A 12,451-nucleotide genomic window follows, 5' to 3' on the forward strand; every position below is an offset into this window, starting at 1 on the left:
GCCAAATGGATAACCAAAAATAAAAAATTAATATTTTGACTTTTTTTTGCTTGTTTTGCACACTCCAATGAAGAAGCCAAACAAAATGTTAAAATGCCTCTTCTCTCCTACAAATGCTATTTCTACATATCTCTTTAAAGAGCCAAAACCAACAAAGTGGGACCACTAAAAAAATAGACCAATTAAATGTAGATATGTAGAAAAAAAATAGCATTAAACAATATTAAGAAATAATAAAACATTTATTTTTTTCACTCTAATATAAATGGCTTTTTAAATGGTTTTTTTCCATTGAAATAGATATGGTAAGATAAGCTATATTTCTACTATTGAAAATGCTATTTTATCAATTTAGCTTTTTAAAATAGTATTTTGAATTAGAGATGCTCTCACCATCACATGTATGGCTGTTATTGTCTATGTTGAAAAGTTGCCAGATGTTACAAAACAAGTAGACTTCAGAAGAAGAAAATCACAGAGAAATTAGGGTAAAGTTTGGAAAGATCAGAGTCTTAAGAATCACAAATCAGGTGTCCTGTCGAAGGTAATATTGAGTCATGAAATTACTGACATTTGGAGTTTTGTGAGTTAGGTCAAGACAAAGTCAATGCAAGTCCATGCTGCCCTTCAATTTATATTGAAATTAACAAGCGTAAAATGCTCAGAAATTGTACTCAAAGCCACTTCCATAGTTCACCAATTTTCTTTATAGCTAGACTATCCTAGAAATAGTATTTTATGTCTTGTATTTTCCAATTAAAAATATATTTTTTTCATTTTTAATGTTAGCATACTAAAATAATTAAAAATACCTGAAAAACATCAATTTAATATTTTTACATCTAAAACAATATGAAACACACTTTAGAAAATTTATATTTTCTTAATTATATTCACAAAGATTTTAAAATCTTGACTTAAATAATAAATATCTCCTTAAACATGCATATATAACTAATTTATCAATAATTGGATTCTGTATTGGTGGAATATATATATGTTTTTATATATGATGAATAATGATGATGATTAATTAAGTAAAATAGAAAATAAAATGATGGATTAAGAAGGATTGCAGTAAAATGAAAAATATTTAAGGAAACATTAGAGAATAAAAAAAGGTAGGAGGACCTAAAAGCAATAATAACTAAATAATAATAAGTTGTTTAAGTACAAACAAATTATTATAATTAATTAATTAATTAATCAAAATAATTATTAGTCCAAACTGTTTATATTCCCCTCTCCACTGAAATCACAGGCATTGAAACCCCCCCCCCCCCCTCTCTACAAGGTAAGCAGAGAGCTCTCTTTCTCTCTCTAAAAAAATCTTCCCCAATAAATCTAGCTTCATAGAATCTCTCTCTTTTGCTCTTCACTGCTCTAAATTTAGCAGTGGTGCCTCTCTCTTTCTCTCTCTCTAAAATCTCTGCGTTGTTGTAATTAATATCTCTCTCTCCGTTTAAGTCTCTCTTCCATGACATATATACCTGGAAACACTCCAAACCCTTTCTTTCTCTTCACAAGAGAAAACCCTTGTCTTGAATTCTGAAGAATTCAAGATTTGAGAGTTGCCCATGCCTCTGTTTGGTCTGAAAATGGAGAAAAAGAGGCCAAGAATCAGTCTTTCTTTGTTTACAACCTTAACTGAGACCTTTTCAATGGCTAACAAATCACCTAGGAATTTTAAGAATGGTGGTAGTGCTGTTGGGTTGGGAATTGTTGCTGCAATGGATGAGTCTGATAAAGTCTCTGACTTTGCTTTGTCACCAAGATCCAGTCCTGTCCCTGTTGTTTCATTGAAGAAACCTGCTTCATGTTTCAAAGAAGGAGGCATTGGGGTGTGGAATTTTGGTAAAGGTGGTGGTGTTGTTGATGAGAATGATGAGAGTTATACTTGTGTGATTTCTCATGTTGGGAATAATGTTATTAAGAAGAGTGTTTATTATGATGATAAGGTTTGTGTTGATTCAGTGAGTTGGTTTGATGTTGGTTCTGGACTGCTTTATGCTGCTTCACTACCTGTGATGATGCCCATTGATGTTGCTGCTGCTGAAAGAAGGGAGTTTTGGAGCAAGGATTTCTTGAGTTCTTGCCATCTCTGCAAGAAGCTGCTTGAGGGGCTGGACATTTTCATGTACAGGTACATAAAGGATTGCTTTTAAAAAGAAAAAAATTAGTGGTTTAATTGTTTGGAATTGTGTGAATTCTGATTCACTGATGATTTTTCTTTTTTGAGCATGGATTGTTGCTTTGCCTTGAATTGATATGAAATTTTTTGTTTGGAAAGTGCAAATTGTTGATTGGAAATAGATTAATAGATGTCGATGGCTTAACCGTCCATGGATTAGTTGGCAAATCTGTGTTTGGACAAAATATTGCTTACTCTTGCTGTTTCTGTCATGGCTGCATTGTTATTCAAGTAGATTAGCAGTTTTGAGTTAAAACTTCCACTTAAAAGATGATTATTTTGGATTACTTTGTCATGGAAAATGTGGACATGACACTGGATAACTTATGTGGTCATACAATCGATCGTGTCTTCTGTTAAGTTCCATTTATGTAGAACATATTTATGTTCGGATTTCTTTGTTCTGAAAAATATGTGGACTAGAAATGGGTAATATGATCGTAGTATCGATCAAAGATGCCGTACAATTAGAGCATTAATTGATATCGTTATCTCTTTTGAGTACTTGATGTTATAAAAGTTAACTGGTTTAAACAAGTTCAATTGTAGCTGCTTCGTTGTGGGGTTTAATAGCAGTTAATTCTATCTTTTTATGTTTAATACTAGGCCATTCAAAATTAGCGATTTGGGCCAATGTACTTTATCTCAAAGAATTTGATTCAAGATGGTTTATCCAGCATCTTATTTGCGGTTTCATTGTTGTCTTGAATCTCATATGTTTGGCTGCATACATGAATTCTGAAAGAATTGTTCATAAGTGATGCTCTTTTCAATTCGTGCATGAATTTGGACTCGCTGACTGTTTGGAATAGAACTTTGCAACCTCATTTTGTATTTCATTTTATTCGCACAAAGATGTTGAAATAGAACACTGCAATCCAATGAGTGCAAATGATAAAATAAAGCAATTTTTTAGTTGATTTTAGGGGTAGAAAAGTTGTCATCTTATGTCTGTTGTGCACAAAAAACTGAAAAATCTTCTATTGAAGCCATTATTTCGATGCATTGATAAAAAATTTAGGATGTTAGCTTGAGTGGAAGCCTTGTGGGTAAGGGGCCTTACAGCAGTCCTGTGGTTCTTGTTTTATTTCTAGAGAACTTATTGAATTATTATTTTGTACAAGACGTTGCTAAGCACTTTACTCCATTTAAGTTTATTAGGACAAAAACACTGCTTATTGATTGTTGTTAGTGCCAATGAGCAGTTTCTATCTGGCTAAGCTGTTGTCTCCTTTACAAGTTTGGAAAGTCAACATTTCAGTATCTGTCTGAGTTGTCACAGCAAAGCTGTTTTCTTTTCTTGAAGTTTACAAGGAAAAAAACAAAAACAAAAGGCTGCTTATTAGGTATTATTAGTGGCAACAAGCAGTTTTTCTCTATATACGGTTTTCTTCCTTTTTAATTTGGAAAGTTAATTACTGAGTATTTGGTGTGAATTGTCAGAGCCAAGCTGTTCCTTTCTTCTTGAAATTTTCCAACCTAGAGATGATGCTTATCTGAGCACAATTGTTACCAGTCATTAATTTATTTCCATATTCACTGAGGCATACCAGGCATGCTTCATGTTAGCATTGATGAGGAGATCTTTCCTTCTGGTGGAAGATAAGATTTTTAGGATTAGGTTGACAAAAAATAAAATTCATTGAACACTGCCAGTTGCAACTTGGTGAAAATTAGAACAGTCAATTACAGTTTGTGTTGGCTAAGAAACCTTTGTGCTGCCAGCTTGGTGACCAAATGAAGCATTGATGCCTTGTTAACTATATACACGGGTTTTTCTTTTCAAATTAAAGAAATCACTGCAAAAGCACCTTGATGGCTCTTTATCCCTGCGTTGCAGGACTTGAAATTGTGTAATAGAGTCATGTCATGGGATGTTTTACAATGAACTGTGTTTGGTTGCAGAAGTTTGATGCTAAAGGGCTATAGCAATTGAACTGTGTTTGAAAGTCTAGTTCAATTGCTATAACCCTTTAGCACCTCAGAATGCATTAAATGCTATATAGCCTTGAAAAGATTTGAGGTAGGACTATAATTTGCGGGGGTTTGGATGAAAAATTGTAGTTGGTAAAATGCCATTTTGTTATTCCATTCCCGAAAAATAAGTAACAAGTTCTCACTTTGTTTGAGAATTGTGCTGCAGTAGAATTACCTAATAATTGACATTTGCTTCTGCATGTGGTTCCTGATTCTTTTAGGAAGGCTTTGTTAGAATAGTTTTTTTAACTTGAGCCTTGAGAACTTTCGGTTCTCATTCTCTTATCTCATATCACACACTCCTTTTGCGCTGCTAAAACAGAAATGGGTCCTTTTTTGCAGGGGTGAAAATGCATTTTGCAGTCCAGAGTGCCGCGATAAACATATCAGAATTGAAGATTTCAAGGAGAAGTCCGGGTCTGAAGCTCGGAAGAAACAAGAGTGCTCTGTAATGCCCTGCTCCTCTCCTCTGTTATTTTTTGCTGGAGTAGCTGCAGCATAGAGTATTTTACAAAATACCAGTATTCAGTAAATAAAAGGAAACTAAAGAATATGTAGGATATCCTACAAATAAATTGCCATTGACAGTACGGAGAGACAGTAGACCGGAGTTTTTAATAGGGTTAAAGCAGGGGGTCTCCATACCCTAGATTGCAAGAAAGATTCTTCTGGGATGGGGTCATTTCAGAAAGAATTTACAAGTTTTTCTGAATCCACCTTGGGTATCATATATAGACTTGAGTTTTTCAATTTTATTATTACTGCCCCATGGTCCATGGGTGCAAGGCAATTTAGTTGAATAGTTGCTCTGAACTGAGTGTATACAAATTCTTAAAGCATTATTCAATAGAAATTATTTTGAGATTTTGATATGATTTATATTTTTTTTTCATTATATTGATATTTTTTTGGATTTGTTTTCATTATTTAAGGTCTATAAGATCTTGACCAAATTAAATTATTAGGTTGAGTAAAATGATTGAGATTTGTTACCTAGATGAATTTGCACTGAATCTCTAGCCTATGCCTACTAGTCTTTTTATCATACAAAAGTTCCCAAACTTTTGGCATGTAAGACCTTACCTATTGGCTGCCAATTGTACCGTTGGCCCACCATGATCCTCTTTTAGGGACATGAAGAAGGATTAAGCACTGAAAGCAGAAAGGGGGGATGACCTACCAACTCATCATCTAAAACATGCTTGACCCTAATGGAGTATTTGGTTAATGCATGCTTTTTTTGTTGTATGTCTCCAACTCTTGATATAAAATGGTGTCCAGTTTGTTGACAAGGCAGAGAGAAAGGCCATTCTCTCTTCATTACCTCCTTGCGTTTGTTTTTCTTAACCTTCACAACGTCTATGACTATACCCTTTACTCCCACAAAGCCGAAGTTCGCGTTTGATTAATATGTAAGGATAGAAGAGAAACGTCGAAGACGGGTCTTCATAAAATTCATCTGAGATAAAAGGTACTTTGGTATATGCCTAGTAGTCTGCACTGTCTTTTTAGCTTTACCCTTATAATGGCAAAAAAACCTCCAGCCATGTAATGGCCAGAAAACCACGAAGGATTGTCTCTGAAGTGATTCATCCTGACTCAAATTCCTCGCCCTTCACAAAACCAAATGCTTTCAAGAATAGGAGTAAAGGTGGCACAGTGACGATGGATGTCAAACACACCAGGCTAGTGTAAGGACATGAGGGCTTCAAGCACGCTACCAGTTCCGTTTATCAAAGCAATGAGAATGCGTTTTGCATGACCATGGCCGACTGCCTATAATTGTGATTTTGGCTCAACAAAACTACTAGAATTGTTGCTGATGAGCTGAAAGGTTATTACGAGCTTCATCAAACCTAAGAATTGATTGAGTTGCACGGTTCGAACACAATCTCAGTGTAGAAAATAAGGTTTTTTCAATATATTATTGGAAGAAACTTGCTGAGATTTTAGTTTTGCTTGTTCGCCTGCTTTGCTAGTGGAGTCTACAGATTTTCGAGTGCTGCTCTGTTTCCAATAAATTGCTTATTTTACAATCTAATGTTGCGCATGCTTTGGTGTTTACGTATAAACATGGATTTCTTTTAATCAAAGTTCTGTGTACCTTCTTAGAAACTATCTGGCAACGTTGCTGCTGTCCGTTTGTTAAAAATTTATTTTAAAAAAAAAATTTAATTTTTTATTTTTGTTTTTATTTTTATTATTTTGATGTATTTATATCTAAAATAAAATTTAAAAAATAAAAAATATTTTTTTAATATTTTTTTTAATAAAAAATATTTATACTAAACATAAAAAACAACCGCTTAAAATGTAATCGGCCACGTGAACAAATAAAAATTAGTGATAGAAAGGTATCATTTAGAAACGCGGGCCAACATGTATTTTAAAGAAATTTAAATAGAAAGGTATCATTTAGAAACGCGGGCATTTTAAAGAAATTTGAAAATTATTGTTTTATTAAAAGTTAAATTTTTATATATTTTGTATTGTTTCAGTATACTAATTTTAAAAATAATTTTTTAAAAATAAAAAAAATATTATTTTAATATATTTTAAAAATAAAAAATACAAAAACAATCGCATCTACATGTTTAACCTCGTACTAAAACCACTCTGTTGCGGAGCCAGTACAGGCTAGGAAGACAAGGCCGAGAAATATGGGGATGGGGTTTGGGGAATGAGGAGGGTTTCAGGAAGGTCGGTGGTGGAGTGGAAGGAGAAGAAGGATGAGAGGAATGTGACGGGGAAGAAGGAAGAGGAGGGTTTTGGGGCTGCGAAGAAGTTTTGCCCTAAAAATTGACTGCCTCAACTAAAACAGAGGCCTGCTTATTATCCAAGGAAGAATGCAAGCCGTACATATTTTTCCAGAGAAAGCAAATCATTGAAAGGGAACTTCTGGAGCTTCACATGGTCTAAGAGTTCCAAAACTCATCAGGATCCTAATAGAAAGAGAGGGCTGACGACAGAGCATCTTACAGTGGAGAGTGGAACGTAGAACAACCTTAATTCGACCTCTGCAAAAACACTCCAGTGGACTAATTCCTTACCCTGTCAAGATTACCATCACACACATATAATCTGTCTTCAAGAAGAATAACAGAAGCTCAGGATGCAACCTTTACAGCTAATTCAACCTTCTCAGGCTTCAAAGGCAGGATCATTGGCAAGGCACCTTCCGACGCATAGATAGCTTGAACATCTGAATCAAAAGGCTGTGCACCAACCCACTCAGGAAGTATATATCCCGGAGTCCTTAACTAGAAGCCCAACCTGATGCTTCCATGGATCTTCAATGTCATACATCAAACCTTTGTATACTATGCAATTGGAATCAAAATTCAGGGCTGTGATTAAGATATCGACAGCAAATTTTAGGCTAAGAATAATCACTTGTGAAAATAATACTAGCCAGTTCATGCAAGATTTCTCAGTGTATGGCTCTTCCAAAATATTGGGTTGGAGCAAAATTGTTGAAAGGTGACATTTTCCCAATATTTCCCTTGTATATTGTGCTTTGATGGGACTCTTAAAGGTTTCTAGGATCCATTCAACTCAAGAAGAAAAAGAAAAAGAAATGTAGGATTTGATGCATATGGTCAACAAAGACGAGATCTTCTTCTGTTGCTTTCTTAATGCCATCGAAAGTAAGTTATTGGAGGAAACCAAATCATATGGTCTGTACTCTACAAGAAGAGTAAACCTCAATGGTTTAGCTTCCTTCAATTCTCACTTTCAAGATCCATGATGACTGCCATTTTCCTGGAATCATTTGCATTATTTGATACTCATGAACCATTCGGAAATAAGATATCGGAGAAAATTAAACCATATGGTCTCCGCAATGCTTTAGTTTTCTCCAATTCTCACATCCAAGATCCATGCTTTGATCATTCGGGAAACTAGCTAAAGAAGGATAGGTTCTATTTTCTACTTCTACTCCTCTATACAAGAGCCAATAAAGATAAGATATTGGAGGAAACTAAATCACATGGTTTGCACTCAAAAGATGAGGCAACTTATATGGTTTACTTCCCTCCAATTCTTACATTCAAGATCCATGCCAGTCGCCACCCTTCTTCTCAATCTTTTCATTGGTTAATGCTCACCATGAACAGTTGAAAGTAAGATATTGGAGGAAATTAAACCATGTATTAGACTTTGACAACGCATTAGCAGACTAATGCTTTAGTTTCCTCCAAGTATTTCTTCCAAGATCCATGCTTTACCTCGTGGAAAACCTGAGTGAAGGTTTTAGTTTTGGTTGTGAAGATGAATGACTCTTTTGGAAATAGCATGGAGACACAATTTGTTCCCATTTATAGACCTAGACCTGAAGAAATTGTAGTCAAATTTCTGCTCTGGCATATGATGTGCATTCTTAACTTTTCTCATGCACTTCCCGTGATAGCCTGACATTGATGAAGTCAGAGTAGTTGCAAGGATTGCTAAATAAGGGATGAAAAATTACGATAATCACAATGTAGGATCAAAATGAAATGAAAACAAAATCCTGGCTCACTTTACATTTTTTATCCCCTTAATTCTCATATCTTCCAAGCAGTATTGTTAAGATTAGCTCGATGAGGTACGCAAACCCGATGATTTGTTAATTCAAGAATTTATTTAATCTAAATTTTAAATTAAATTATGTTGGAGTTAATCTAATTAAATATTAATCGATTTAATTAGTAAACTCATAACTAGAAAAAAATTTAATTTAGTTTTTTCAAAAAAATTAACATGATATTATTATTTTTTTAATAAATTATTCACTGGCATGTTTAATAACTTTGCTCACAAGTTCCAAGAGCAAATTTTAAAAATCCTTAATTTTAAATTTAGTTATAACTTGTTCCTTGTTTGAAAATATATAAATTGAGGACAGAAGTTGCAAGTTTTCCTAAATTATAGTGTCATTGAAAACCCAGGGACTAAATAATAATTTACTCCAAATTCAAAGCTCACCCAGCAAAAAATAAAAAACTATATATTATACAAAACATGGAATATGGTTTTGATAAATAATAACTCGGTAAGAGGACAAATCCTTCAGCTCTATATGGGGAAAAAGAGGAACAAACAAGAAGCATTAATCCGTTTGTTAATGCAGTGGCGACTGCTTTTCAAGCAAATTGTGTAAACAATTCATTTGATAACAATAAAATATAAATTATTATATAAGTAGGCCAATTAAAACCGCTGGTCCATGAGAAGCAGCTTTCAGCTGTTTCATACACAACCACGTCTAGTGACTAGGTGAATTACTCCATCCGGACACTGTTCACTCTTGAAGTAAAGGTAAACAGTGAATTAATTTATCCCGGTACTGTTCATGTAAATAGTGTTAATTACTTGACATTGTTCACACAAATAGTATTTTAATGGTTGATTGGATCAACCTGTAAATTTTTTTTAAATTGTATTTTTCTTGAAAAAATAGTATTTAATATTATTTAAAAATATTATATAAATTAAAATGATATTATATAATGATATAACATTTATAAAATTTAATTGCAATACTAATTATGTTCTTGCCGGGTCCGACCTAGTTAAAATATTCAATTTTTATTTTTATTTTTATTTTTAATTGTATTTTATTCAAAAAATTAGAAGAAAATTATTTAATAACGTAAAAAAAATTCAGTTTTTATTGTTGCGTGTTTATAAAACCATGGAAAATATAGTTCTTGTTAGATAGATGTTGTATATGATAAAATTACACATAGTTTAATGAAATAATAAAAAATATTTGATATCAATATTATTTATTTCATGATGTAATAACAGTAATTAAATTTACAATATTTAAATTAAAAACTATCAATATTAATATATATATATATCGCATAATGCATGGATGTATTTCCTTCATTTGATAGTGTTTCTTGCCAAGGAATTAACTGGATTCTGCTGCAATGTCAATTTACTTGTATATTGAGAAAGAGGACTTTTCTCCTGCACTCCATACTGATCGTTAGCAGAACTTTGCCTCTCAAACTCAGGGTTTCGGTGGTTAGAAACACAACTGCTACCTCACGTATTTAATAGTCTGTGGGTTCTCTATTTCTTGCAGTCAAATTGATTCTTGATTAACAATGCTGGAATCTCGCAAATCGATGGCAATGCTTGAAGCAGTCTGCAATCTGACTGCAAAAGGAGGGCTACCATCAAGCATGATTCTCTTGGCTAATATCACCAGCTTGAAAGTGTAGCGACTGGGATTGGTTTGGACCACCTTCCTGCATCGCATTGCATTGCATTACTAACAGGACTTTAGCCTGAACCCTAATATACCTCAATCACCCCTAACTGAACAGAACCGCCTCCTCTAGCTAAAAAGTCCATTATAGTATTCACTTCCCTTTGCCTGTGATCACACTTGTTGCACAGCCAACCAGAGCAGCTCATCCACTACAATATTTGTCATTTGCATCCACTACAATATCTGCCATTTCTCACCCTGAGTTTCATAAAAAGAGAATGAACTTCCATCTTTCTACCGGTATCAAGAAGGTGTTCTAAAGAAAGCGTCAATAACCCAAATGGTATTGTCTGCATGTTTTTCTTTAGCTCCTCCAGCCCCATGCATCCTCCTCCTTCACCTCCTGGGGTCGGTTTCTTTTCTCGAGCGTTACACTATTTTGCATTTGCTCAGACCTTTGCGTCATCACACTTATAATCCCAGTTTTTCTTGTTTCATCGTCTTGGAAATGTTTCTCACGTAATGATACGATATTATCACCGTGTTCTTGGTTTTTGGATTTTGCTACAGTTTCTAGGGTCGTTTTATTGGAAACAAGAGAGTAGAAGGACAAGAAGAAACATGGAAGGGTGAAAATGCCAGCCATGGTTATTTTTCTTTGGGCATTGTTTTCTTAAACTAATCATTTATTTTATTTATCTTTCATTGATTAGAAAAGAGCTTGTTGAAAAGAGAGTTAATTACACCTATTTGTATTTGTGCAATTTAACTGAGCTCTTAATTTAATATATGTTTAATATAACCATAACTATAACACCCAGACCTGCTAGATGAGGGGGAAAATAGTCCTTTCGAGAAAAAAATTATTTTTCCAAAATTATCTTCAAGTTGAGTGCAAATTAATCAACCCCAAGTTTTTTTACGAGATTAATTAAGTTCTTTCTTTCTATTTTTTTTAATTCTTAGATCCTAAATGAACCGAGTTCTACATCTATGAATGTAACTACTAAGATTTTTAAAATGTGATTAATTTGTGGGCCAAGATAATTATTGAGCCCTTCATTTGAACAATTTCGCATGTCTGAACTCTGAACTGAATACATGCTTCCAGGATTATGCAAGCAAGGATGAGTTTTAAACCATTTCAACCCAAACTAGACCTAACTGAACAGAACCGCCTCCTCTAGCTAAAAAGTATTATAGTATTCACTTCCCTTTGCCTGTGATCACACTTGTTGCACAGCCAACCAGAGCAGCTCATCCACTACAATATTTGTCATTTGCATCCACTACAATATCTGCCATTTCTCACCCTGAGTTTCATAAAAAGAGAATGAACTTCCATCTTTCTACCGGTATCAAGAAGGTGTTCTAAAGAAAGCGTCAATAACCCAAATGGTATTGTCTGCATGTTTTTCTTTAGCTCCTCCAGCCCCATGCATCCTCCTCCTTCACCTCCTGGGGTCGGTTTCTTTTCTCGAGCGTTACACTATTTTGCATTTGCTCAGACCTTTGCGTCATCACACTTATAATCCCAGTTTTTCTTGTTTCATCGTCTTGGAAATGTTTCTCACGTAATGATACGATATTATCACCGTGTTCTTGGTTTTTGGATTTTGCTACAGTTTCTAGGGTCGTTTTATTGGAAACAAGAGAGTAGAAGGACAAGAAGAAACATGGAAGGGTGAAAATGCCAGCCATGGTTATTTTTCTTTGGGCATTGTTTTCTTAAACTAATCATTTATTTTATTTATCTTTCATTGATTAGAAAAGAGCTTGTTGAAAAGAGAGTTAATTACACCTATTTGTATTTGTGCAATTTAACTGAGCTCTTAATTTAATATATGTTTAATATAACCATAACTATAACACCCAGACCTGCTAGATGAGGGGGAAAATAGTCCTTTCGAGAAAAAAATTATTTTTCCAAAATTATCTTCAAGTTGAGTGCAAATTAATCAACCCCAAGTTTTTTACGAGATTAATTAAGTTATTTCTTTCTATTTTTTTTAATTCTCAGATCCTCGATGAACCGAGCTCTACATCTATGAATGTTACTAAGATTTTTTAAAATG

The 12,451-nt window shown here is 33.9% G+C and overlaps 1 protein-coding gene across 1 annotated transcript; it reads left to right on the forward strand.

Moving 5' to 3' along the window:
- Positions 1 to 1,264: 1,264 nt before the first annotated feature.
- LOC105120905 (uncharacterized) lies at positions 1,265 to 5,047 on the forward strand. The gene is made up of 2 exons (XM_011019311.1): positions 1,265 to 2,143; positions 4,511 to 5,047. The coding sequence occupies exons 1-2, from the start codon at positions 1,578 to 1,580 to the stop codon at positions 4,668 to 4,670; spliced, it is 726 nt and encodes a 241-aa protein (XP_011017613.1). The 5' UTR covers positions 1,265 to 1,577; the 3' UTR covers positions 4,671 to 5,047.
- Positions 5,048 to 12,451: the final 7,404 nt, after the last annotated feature.

Source organism: Populus euphratica, unplaced genomic scaffold (assembly GCF_000495115.2).
Source record: "Populus euphratica unplaced genomic scaffold, PopEup_1.0 scaffold31.1, whole genome shotgun sequence".
In the NCBI taxonomy this organism is placed as follows: domain Eukaryota; kingdom Viridiplantae; phylum Streptophyta; class Magnoliopsida; order Malpighiales; family Salicaceae; genus Populus; species Populus euphratica.